Raw genomic sequence first — 12,720 nt, 5'->3', positions numbered from 1 at the left:
TAGATGGACAAATATCGACTTTAAAAGTGACGCAAACATAGTCTATGACACATTCTACAAAACCTTTTTTGATATCTACGACGCAAATTTTCCAAAAAAAGAAATATGTAAATCTAATAAAAGTTTAAAATCACCGTGGATAATTAAGGACATAAGGAAGTCTTCTAAAATAAAACAAAAACTGTATGTAAAATACTAAAAAACAAAAACAGATGAAAGCAAAATTTTATACAAAAAATACGCTAAACAATTCGAAAGTCAAAAAAAAGCTGCAAAAAAAAATTATTATTTAAATATGTTAGAAAAGCATAAGTTTAATTCAAAACGCACGTGGCAAATTTTAGCAGAAATTACAGGTAATCGCAAATTAAAATCGTGTTCTTTGCCTAAAAGTTTAAAAATTAATGGTAATAATGTTGATGACCCAAAAGAAATAGCTAGTGAGTTAAATAAATTTTTTGTATCTGTTGGCCCAAATTTATCTAAAAACATTCCAGACATGCTAAATCCTATAATTAATTGTGTTTTTCCACTTAAAACAAATTTAAATGCTTTTGAAGTATCATTTTCAGAATTTGAAAGTGCCTTTAAAATGCTAAAATCTAATAAAGCAGTAGGTCCAGACGACATCAGTGGAAACATAGTCATTAGTTCATATAACAACATAAAAGATATTTTATTTAAGGTTTTTAAATGTTCAATAAATCAGGGAATTTTTCCTGAACAACTGAAAGTAGCTAAAGTTACTCCTATATTCAAAGGAGGTGAACTAAAAAATGTAAATAATTATCGTCCAATCTCAGTTCTTTCTGCTTTTTCTAAAATATTTGAAAGAATTTTATTTAACAAAATATTTAATCATCTCTCTGTTAATAATATACTTTATAACAATCAGTATGGTTTTAAAAAGAATAACTCAACTGAACACGCAGTAATTCAACTCACTCGATGCATTACAAATTCCTTTGTAAAATTACAGTTTACTTTAGGCGTTTTTATAGATTTATCTAAAGCCTTTGATACCATCAATAACGTCATTCTCATAAAAAAACTAAAACAATATGGTATCACCGGTGAAGTCTTGACAGTATTAAAAAACTACTTAAAAAATCGTAAACAATTTGTTTACATTGATGAATCTACCCCTTCAAATGTTTTAGAAATAGCCTGTGGAGTTCCACAGGGTTCAGGGAACAGGGTTCCATACTTGGACCACTATTATTTCTTATTTATATAAATGATCTATATAGAGCCTCTAACTTAATGACAATAATGTTTGCGGATGATACCAATCTTTTTCTATACAACAAAAACATCAATCATGTGTTTCATGATATGAATATTGAACTGAAAAAAATTTCAGACTGGTTCAAATCAAATAAACTTTCGCTAAACATTGAAAAAACCAAATATATTCTCTTTCATCCAGTTTCAAAAAAGCATATTCTACCATGCAAAACGCCTGTGCTTATTCTTGATAACATTCCTATAAAAAGAATCACGTACACAAAATTTTTAGGTATCATTATAGATGAAAATCTTTCGTGGAAGTACCATATCGATAACTTATGCCATAAAATATCCAAAAGTATTGGAATTCTTTATAAATCAAGAAATATTTTAATGAGACATACTTTAATTAAGTTATATTACTCTTTGATACACTGTCATATTAGTTATGGCAATGTCGCGTGGGGGAGTACGCACAAAAGTAAGTTAAAACCTCTCCATTGTCAACAGAAGCATGTAGTACGTCTTATAAATTTAAAAGATCGTTTTACTCATGCAAAGCCTCTTTTATTTAACATGAACATTCTTAATATTTATGAGGTTGATATTTTCAACGTTCTTTGTTTTATGTTTAAATGTAAAATTAATTTATGTCCAGTTTCTTTTAGTGATTTATATTCATGTAAAGAAAAAAACAAATATATACTCCGAAATAATAATTTTATAACCAAACAAAATGTAAAACAAATATCGGCAAATCCTGCATTCCATTCCGTGGAGCAATTTTATGGAACAAAATAGTCTTAAAAAATTTTGATTTTACTCATGAATGGAGTTATCCAGTATTTAAAAAAAAACTAAAAGAAATAATTTTTAAAATTGATGACATATTTCTTTATTTTTAAATGCTTGGTTTTGATGGCTTCATAAGATAGCTTTATATTTTAGTTTTGAATATATTTGACCACTAACGATATTTATATTTTTGTCAAGTCAAGAGTTTTTATCTTGTAACTTTATTTTATTGTATTTAACGTTCTAGCGGTTCTCGATGACAAGACCTAGTAGTCTTCTGCGAGTCTCCGCGTTCTTTATATTAAAAAAAATATATATATTTTAGTATTTATATAATATATTTTAACGATTTATTTTAGCATGTAACACGAGTTTTATTCAGATTGCAAAAAAAACAAAAAAAAAAAAAAAAAAAAAAAGAAAAAAAAAAATATATATATATATACAAAAATTAAAAATGGTAACATTGCGCTGCAAGTAGCGCAATGTTACCATTTTTAAGGAACCAAAACATAAACTTGGTTGCTGCATGCAACAACCACGTTTTTGTTTTGATTTTTTAGAATACAAATTAGCCACTAAGTTATGGTAAAATACGGTTAATAAATACCATTTGTAGTTATGGTAACCAAATACGATTTGTATTTTATTGTTTATTGAACATAGCCATTAATACAAAATTAAAAAACCAAAGATTTTAATTTTAGTTTTATAACATAATGTTATATATTTTATTTTATTATAACATAAATTAAAAAAAAAAAAGTTTTCTTAGAAAATGTTAAATTTTTTAGATTAACCCATTTTACCTATTTAAAGCTGAACTCCAGTTGCATTTCACTATATATTTTTTATAAATATATATCATATAAATATATCGCGAGGTTAGAATTATTTTGTTCTATCTCCACAAATCAAAAAATTTGAGTTAAATAAATTTTTTTTCTTTTTATAGTTAAAATATTTATTTTTTACTACCAAATCAGTAAAAAATAAATTATTTCTTAATATACCTGACATTGCATTTTGTTCCACCTCCTTAATGCAGTTTATAAATTAAAATTATAATGTGCTATCTCCGTTTTATCTGTTTTATATTTGAAAGTCGTTAAAATCAAAATGGCAGCCGCGGTAGATTTTTTTGTTGAAAAATTACAACAAAACGTTGAAGGTAAAATATGTATATATATATATAATATATATATATATATATATATATATATATATATATATATATATATATATATATATATATATATATATATATATATATATATGTATGTATATATATATGTATGTATATTATATACATACATATATATATACATATATATATATATATACTATATATATATATATACATATATATATATATATACTATATATATATATATATATATATATATATATATATATATATATATATATATATATATATATATATATATATATATATATATGTATATATATATATATATATATATGTATATATATATATATATATATATATATATATATATATATATATATTAAAATATATATATATATATATTAGTATTTATATAATATATTTTAACGATTTATTTTAACATGTAACACGAGTTTTATTCAGATTGTAATAAAAAGAACAAAAAAAAAAAAATTTTTTTAATATATATATATATATATATATATATATATATATATATATATATATATATATATATATATATATCTATATATATATATATATAGGTACGCGTAAATCCTGATTTTACAAAACCGTTTTTTCGGCCAACTTCTGTGACACGCTTTTTCAAGTTAGTTGAAAAGTTGCATGGTATGAACTTGTTTTGCTCTGTTATTTTTTAGAAAGATTATCAGCATAGATATTTTTTGAATACAAGAATTATGGAACTTTAATTTTACATGATTTTTTTTGAGTTAAAATTTTATTTATTATGAATTTATTGTTGTTAAAAATTTGCTTATTTTTTGGACATCAAGTATGTATCGAAGGAATGCTGGTTCATTTATCTAATATATTCTCTCACCTTTAATAACCTTTTTTCTTACTACCTGCCAAATTTCATTGAAAAAAAAGCATACTCAGACACTTTAAAACTCTACTCCAATTAGGTAAAAATTTGTTGTTGTTTGGCAATCAAGTATATATCAAAGGAATGCTGGCTCATTTTTCTAATATATTCTCTCACCATTAATAACCTTTTTTCTTACTATCTGCCAAATTTCATTGAAAAAAAAGCATACTCAGACACTTTAAAACTCTACTCCAATTAGGTAAAATTTTGTTGATGTTTGGACATCAAGTATACATCGAAGGAATGCTGGTTCATTTTTCTAATATATTCTCTCACCTTTAAAACCCTTTTTTTTATAATACCTGCCAAATTTCATTGAAAAAAAAGCATACTCAGACACTTTAACATTATTCTCTAATTAGATAACTTTTCAAGCTTCAATTTTTATATTTTATTTATAAAAATTAAACTTTTTTCTGCTATCATGGGGCCAAAAAACAAAGTTTGGGTTTTATAGTGAATGCAAAAAGTATTTAACTGCTAATTTTGAATTGTCGCAAATATGCATTGAGTCTAATACAGAGTGTAATACAGTTTGTAGAAATGGACATATTCTTTTATTATTTACAAAAAATAGTGATTCGTTTCTCAAAACATCTCAACAAGTCACTAGACATTTTAAGATAGAAACATGTAAAAATCAGGTTAGAAGTCTCATGAATAAATCATTGAAATGGTCTAGAAATTATAGCAGGGCTGAGGACAGTAAGCGTTTTTATGAATTTTGCAATAAACCTTTTTAAAGCCATATATCAAGTTTGCCTAATATTGTATTATCATCAGGCTTCTCAGATGTTTCATATACCAATATGAATGTTTTATCTTCTTTAAATAGTTGAACATCAACATCTGCAGGTTATAGAAAATGAGACATTATAATATACTACACTAAACATATATTTAGAGAAAAATTAGGCCTTATAAAAAAAAAAAAAGCTAACTCTTACAAATAATGTTGGAACAAGTTAGCACTTTTAAAAGCTGAATTAAACAGCATACCAAACCAATTACGTGTTCTAAAACAAAATGTTAAACAAAAAGTAAAAATTATTAAAGCTTTAAGGGCAGAAATACCAGATCTGAAAAAACACACACAAAAAAATAAAATTACAGTGAGCAGATTCGTCACTTTAAAGCTGAAAAAAAAGCTTTGAAAAATAAATGAAAAGCATAAGTTAAGGCAACTCAAAACTAAGCATAATGCTGCTGTTTTTTACAAGTAACATGGTAATTGCTAGTTTGGAGAATGATTTGCTTCAGATTAAGGAGGAAAGAAATGTATTTAAGCCAGAAGATGAAAAAACATATTTATTACAAATAAGAGTAATAATTTATAATATGCTGTTGTGTAGTATAACCAACAAGTAACATTCCATATCTTATGAGCAAAATAGGGTATTATATGGATGTTATTTTTAATAATATTCCTTATCGAAGTACTGTTGAGCAAAGAGCTCGCGAACTTGGCAGTATTCCAGATTTGCAAGCAGCAGAGTGGGCTATGCATAATAATAATCCTACTCTTGGGTTTGATGCTACAACACAAGAAAGTGTCCATATTAATAGCATTAACTTAACATCATAAGATAAATGTCTTGTGTTTGCTCTAGATCAGTTACCAGGAGGAACAGCATTTGATTATGAAAGTCATGGATGCCCTTCAATTGATTATATGGCATTTGTTTATTCAGATTTTTACCAAAGTAGTTTTAATGAATGTCATAACTCGATTATTGAAAATATATCCAACACAATTTCAGACAGTCAACCATCTTACTATAAGCAAAGTTTGTGCAACCTGGGGCAAGAATTTGAATGAGCTGAACTGCCATTTGCACCGTCTTGACACAATTGCAGTTTCATATCGTTTGAGTGTGCAGTTTCATGTCGCTTGAATGTTCTCTTGAGTGTGAGAGTTGTTAGTTATTTGGAAATGATTGAATGGCAGTTAAAATTGTTTTAGCCATGAACAAAATGAGGTTTATAGATGTCAAAGGTGATCAAAAGGATTTGTAAATTTTTTAAATGAAAACGATCTACTACAAAGTATTATTCCTAGATATCATGGAAATCGGCTTCATCTTCTTTTCATAATTGTTTCATTTTTATCAAGCATTACAGTGAGTTTAAACATTTCCTCACTGTTGGAACAGTAAAATGTAAAATTTTGCAATTCTTAGAGACGCATTTTGTAATAAAACTGCAATAAAAGAAATGTGCACACTTGCATTGTTTGGAAAACTCCCTAACGAGCTTTGAATGGAAAAGTTTTATGTTTTAGGTGAGGATGCAACTTTTGATCATGTTTCTGGTAGTCAGTTAGTGAAAAAAAGTTTTGCTAACAATTACAAATAGTAAATCTAATACAGCTGCTCAGTTTTGCAGAAGAACAGATTTTTTTGGGAATACTCTTGCCCCTAACATTTTAAAATCAATATATGCTCCATTGCTAACCACTAGCACTCGTATAAGCTTCATTGGTAATCAGCTTAAAAAAATGACTTCTGCTTGTCATGATGCTGGGCAAGTTGTCTTGAAGCAACAATATATAATATATTTCTCACTTTCTATTACACTCTAGACACTAAAGGAGGTAAGAGGTGCAAAAGAGAGGAGCTTGGTAGATGTATCTTAATGATGTTGTAAATTTGCTTTTTTAAATGATTTTTTACTAAATGAACACTATTTTTTATAATTTTTATTAAACTTATTTTACATTAAAAATTTTAAAAGTTAAATTTACCAGCTTTATCCACGTCATCACTGCTATCTTGCACCCAGAGTGAAAACCAAGACCTCATTGTTAAGATTTTTACTGTGTTTTAATTTTTGTTTTTCATTCTAATTTTTCGAACACTCATTTAATGTTTTTGTTTTAAATATAGACTTGTCTAGGAGTGATTTCTTGGTTTAGCGCCAAAGCCACCCTGGGCCTAAATCAAAAAGGGTCTTTTGCATATGGGCCTGATGATGGAAGAGGTTTTTGAAGAGGAGATTTTTGTATATTAATTTTTGTATATAGTTGAGTTTGATTTTTTTATGAAAAATTTGTGTTTTATATAAATACTATTTATTATTACAAAAAAATAGTATTTAAGTTTTAACCCACCCTACCCAAAGTGTGAGAGGTGTTGAGCTTCCGAATAATACCCTCTTGCACCCTTTTCACGCATTTATCCTTAAAACCTTTCTTTCTTTTGATACTAAATTGCATGCATTTTATATAAAGATACAAAGTGATAATCTTGATATTGGATCAGAGTGTGCGCCGAAGCCAAAAGGACTTTTAACCTATCAACCTAAAGTATCCAAATCATATTTGATGGTACCCTGTTATAATATTAAAAAATACAAATAAAAATTATGAATTTCAATTAAATAATAACATTTTCTTTTAAAAAATCTACAATTTTCAATATAATAAAAAGTTTTGTAGACACCCCTCTAGCGCTCTTTGTACACCCTTTGCATATATATATTGCCCTTTGTTAGACCTATCTTTTGATACCAAGTTGTATGTATTTCGATAAGAATTGACCAAGTTATGACGTTTTAAGTTAAAAAAACCTCAAATTTGATCACAGTTTCTTCAAGAAGTCCATATATCAAAAATTCGGTACTCAAAATGCCATAACCTTTTGTAGAATTGTTCAATTTTCATAATTTTTTCACCTTTAAAATACTGAATTAAAAACCTTTCGAATGATATATAACAATCTAGTATTCGATTAATTTAAAAATTTCATGTCACGTATCTAATATATATATATATATATATATATATATATATATATATATATATATATATATATATATATATATATATATATATAATGTTTTTTTTTCATAGATCATAGTTATTACATATGAACTTTCTTATATATATATATTGTTCATGGTTTGGGTATTATTGTTATTTGTTTATTATTATGTATATTTTTTTTTTATAGAAACTGATTTGACTGTTCATGGATATCCTAATGGTGCACTTGTAATAGCATCAGCTAGTCGTCTGCCCCCACATGGAGGCCAAACTAGGAAACGAAAGTCAGCACCTAAAACTTGGATACAGAATGTGAGAAAGCAGTTGAGACAATCTGGTCAAGCTTATAAAAATAGAAAAGGAGAAAATGTTCCATGCAAGTCTGTAACCACAAGAAAAGACTGTTTAAATTCTTGTAAATTTAAATGTAGACAACATATCAGTGATGAAGAACGAGCACATATATTTTCTGATTTTTGGTCTATGGATGATACCCAAAAAAAGCATTTCTACAGTAGAACTACTGAACGACTCCAGAAGAAACGTCATCGAACCATGAATGAAAATTCGCTAAAAATATATTCATTTTAATACAGCTTTTTTGTTGGTGATTTGCAAACTCGAGTTTGTAAAGAATTTTACCTCACTACTTTAAATATAAGTAGTAGAAGAGTTTATTATCATCATGAAAACAAGAATGATGCTACTAGAAGCCCAGCCTTTTCAAAATGGGGGAAACACACCAAAAAGGTTGTTGATCAAAGATCAAAACAAAGTGTTAAAGATCATATCAATGAATTTCCCTGTGTACCATCACACTACTGTCGTAAAAGAACAAAAAAAGAATACTTTGAAGCTTTTTTAAATCTTAATAAAATGTATGAACTTTACTCTACCTATTGCAAAGAAAAGAATATTGCCCCTGTTAAGAAGCATATGCATAGATTCATATTTGAGCATGACTTTAACATCGAATTTTAAAATCCAAAAACTGATTTATGTGATACATGTTATGAATACCATAATGTAGTAAATCCAACTGAGGAGCAAACCCAAAAATTTTCTAAACGTGTAATGTTGAAGAATAAAAATCGAGCGGAATGTGAAAAAGACCGCAAACTTAAGGATAAAAATGTAGCTGTAGTATGCATTGACCTTAAAAATGTAATAAGTTTACCAAAATCAAACATAGGAGCATTTTTTTACAAACGTAAACTCTCAGCTTATAATTTAACTGGGCATTGCTCCCTAAATAAAAAAGGTTATTGTATGCTTTGGCATGAAGGCATTTCAGGTCGTGCAGGATGTGACCTTGCAAGTAGTGTAACATGCTTGCTAGAGAAGATAATTGCTGACCACCCAGATGTTAATAAACTCATACTATGGTTTGATTCCTGCGTGCCTCAAAATAGAAATAGTCACATGTCCATTGCCTTACGTGAGTTTTTGATACGTTACCCAAAAATCAGGGTAATAGAGCAAAAGTTCTGTGAATCAGGGCATTCTAGTATACAAGAGGTTGACAATATACATAGTCAAATTGATAGAGCACTAGCTCCTCTTGAAATATTTAGTCCACTTGGTTTAATCAGAGCAATTGCTAGTATTCAAAAGAGAAATCCTTTTTCTGTCTACCAAATGAAAAGATTGGATTTTAAGCATTTTTCAGCTATTGCAGGCTATTTTAATTATAACCTTGTTCCCTAAACCCAAATAAAGCATCTGGTTTACAGGGCAGAGTTTTCAGATCATATATACTACAGAAAGTCATTTACTGATGTTTGTTCAGAAGTACGAATTAAGCGTCTTCCTAACAATCCACGATCTTCATTAGCTGTGGCAAGACCTCTTGCAGTTGTACCAATGGCTTCTGTCTTAAACCAGTGTGCTCAATTTTCTAATAATAAAGCTAAGGACCTTCAAAGTATGTTCAAGTATATGCCTGCTGTAGACATAACATTTTATAATAGTATTTTAAAATAATTTATTTTAATGTCAAAATATTTATGTCTTATGTTTATGTTATGATGTTAAATGGGCTTCTTATTGAAATTGTTGTTTTTAATGAATTAACCAGATGTGCTTACCTTGCTGAATTTAATCTTTGAAATTCATTTCACTGTGAAATGTATTTTGGATAATATGTTCTTGGAGCTTATTTCAACCAAAGTTTTTTTTTTTTGTAAAAATCTTGGTACATACTTTAGATAATTAAACTTTATAAATATTGCATTTATAAAGTTTTTTTACTAGTTAAAGTAAGATTTTATTCCAATAAAACAGAGATATGCCAAACAGTTCTTTATCTTGCTACAATATATACAATATATATACAAAATACTAATTTGTATTATATTTTTATATAAAAAATGGAGATTGCTACAATATATACAATATATATACAAAATACTAATTTGTATTATATTTTTATATAAAAAATGGAGATAAAACAAAATAATATTGTATTTTATAAAATAAGTGTGTATTATATTGTTAACAACCATAACAATCAAAATATTCATTTAAAATCTATTTACTTTATTTTAATAACAATTTTTATTGTGAAGGTGGAAAAAAGCTTATCAAAATATTTAAACGGAATATCAAGCAATATAATCATTTTAAAGAAAAGAAAAGCATAATAAAACCTTTAATTTATATTTTGAAACTTTCGATAAGTACAAGAATACTTCTTAATAGATTAAAATCAGCTAAAGTTTGTTCAATCTATAAAGGTGATGATAGTAATGGGACAATCATAGTTATCCGATACCCTTAACTACACATTTTAGGAACATAAGGCTTATAAATGTACTTAAGCTCAGTTTAAATTAGGATATATTTTTAAATAAGGCATATTTTGAGAAAGACATTTTTCAGCCTCAATTTTTCTTTTATTACTTTTTATTTCTTCCCAATATTAAGAAGTGTACAGAATAGTGTCACACAAAAGAAAAATATTTATATGAAAACTTTATGACACAAGATTAAAGATAGGGAATATAGGTCGTTTTTTTTCGAGGTAGTATTGCTAGTTTCGAGGTAGTATATAGAGCATATAGTATATATACGTATATAGCATATAGTATATATAGCATATAGTATATATAGTATATAGTATATATAGTATAGGGGAGAAGGGAACACATTAGGACACATTTGAAATAGATACTATAACTTTTGTACCGTTTGAAAAAAGGTTGAAATTTTAGCTGAAAAAGATAATTTAGTTATTATTTCTTAATATAAAAAGCAAAACCCAGCTAGTTCAAATAAATTATAGTTGCTTTTTTTTCTTAAAAACTAGTCTACTCATTGTCCAAAATTAACTCACAAAAGGGGGTAGTTTTGGACGACATTGGGGCAGTTAAGAAAATATAATTAAAAAACAAGAAATATTTCTTTTATTCAGCAGTAATTATAAACAATAAAAGAATTAAAAAAATTATTACCAATAAAATAATTATTTTTATAAAGATCTCGAACCGTTAAATAACTTTCTTGTATATTAAATTCAAACAAACTTAAATGAAAATACTATTCAATACCTTTTCAATCTTATAAATACAAAAATATTAAATTAAAAAAAAATATTATTATATTAAATTAAATAAAAAATAACAAAGGGTGAATGTAAAATAGGGATGGCTCTTTTACTTTTTTTTTTTACTTACACGAGTAAGTTAATTTTTATTAAAAGGTAAATTACATAAGTAATTTTAAACGTTTTATGTAAATTTACATTTCCGTATAAGTAATTAATTTTTTTGAAACGACTTTTACTTTATAATAAGTTTTTTTACTTTCAAAAGTAAGTTATGTAAAAAAAGATTACATCAAAAAGTAATTTACTTTTACATGTAAAAGTAAGTCACATGAAAAAGCTATTTACTTTTACATTTAAAAGTTAATTGCTTTTGAAAATTACATTGCATAATATAAAAAATCCTCAAACTGTAATTTATATTTACTTTTAAAAGTAACTAATTAAAAAAAATTATACTAAAAAGTAAATTACATAAAAGTAATATGCTACCAAATGTAAATTAAATTTACAAATAAAATAATATTTAGTAGGAATTTTTTTATTTTAAAAGTATTAACAAATCTTTATTAAAAATAAATTATATAAAATAAAATTTAAATTACATAAGCTTACATTTTATATAATTTGTAAAGTAAATTAAAAGTAATTTATATAAAGTAAGTAAATAAATTTACTTATTTTTTACAATAACTTTGACAGGATCTTGTACAAAAGTAATGGAAAAAAGTAAAACTTTTTTGCATTACTTTTGTACAAAAAAAAAAGTAAAAAAAAAAGTCACTAAGACTTAGTTTTTAGATTTGCGCGGTTTTTGGTATTTCTTCCCTGTAAAGTTTGAAAATATCAACAATAGGTTTCTGCCCATGATTAAAATCCTGTCTAGTTCCGGTCCATGAGTTTTAGCAATAATAACCATTCTCTGAATCAATCCGTCTCAAAAATATTCACTCTCTAACCAACCATTCGAAAGGTCTGGAGTTTAATTAAAGCTGAAATGAGGCAGTTAGCAGAAGGCGCTAATACCCATTGGGAGGCTCAAAAAGGGTAGTTTATTTGAAAGGAAAATAATTGGCATAATTGTTAGTTCTTTTTTACAGGTTTTTTGCGTAAATGTATTTATTATTTAAAAGCTAAGAAGAGAAAGTTTAAACCTTTCCTGGATTATGGGGGCTATAACACTATGCCCTAAAGATTAAGGAGCCTCAAACTTTTTAAGATGACGCTTTATTTTTGTAAAGATTTTTTGTCACTTTGATACGAAAAAGGTCCACCTGCTCAAGAATATCCTTTGACTGTAAAAGTCT

At 26.4% G+C, this 12,720-nt stretch overlaps 1 protein-coding gene across 2 annotated transcripts; it reads left to right on the top strand.

Moving 5' to 3' along the window:
• The first annotated feature begins 2,913 nt into the window (after positions 1-2,913).
• On the top strand, positions 2,914-9,921 carry LOC136087372 (uncharacterized). Of its 2 annotated transcripts, XR_010641752.1 has the most exons (3): positions 2,914-3,196; positions 3,760-3,844; positions 8,057-9,921. XR_010641752.1 is itself a non-coding variant. In XM_065809952.1 (2 exons), the coding sequence occupies exons 1-2, from the start codon at positions 3,145-3,147 to the stop codon at positions 8,458-8,460; spliced, it is 456 nt and encodes a 151-aa protein (XP_065666024.1). In that variant the 5' UTR covers positions 3,071-3,144; the 3' UTR covers positions 8,461-9,921. The 2 variants fall into 2 exon arrangements, 1 of the variants encoding a protein (XP_065666024.1); XM_065809952.1 differs by lacking the exon at positions 3,760-3,844 and having other exon boundaries at positions 3,071-3,196.
• Positions 9,922-12,720: the final 2,799 nt, after the last annotated feature.

This window comes from Hydra vulgaris, chromosome 11 (genome assembly GCF_038396675.1).
Source record: "Hydra vulgaris chromosome 11, alternate assembly HydraT2T_AEP".
Taxonomy (NCBI): Eukaryota; Metazoa; Cnidaria; class Hydrozoa; order Anthoathecata; family Hydridae; genus Hydra; species Hydra vulgaris.
This window is presented reverse-complemented; position numbering and strand designations above follow the sequence as displayed.

Bases quoted from the DNA above. Each gene is read 5' to 3' on its own strand.
- LOC136087372 (XM_065809952.1), top strand. From the start codon at position 3,145: ATGGCAGCCGCGGTAGATTTTTTTGTTGAAAAATTACAACAAAACGTT. The intron at 3,197-8,056 runs GTAAAATATGTA...TTTTTTTTATAG, and splicing joins ATTACAACAAAACGTTGAAG to AAACTGATTTGACTGTTCAT.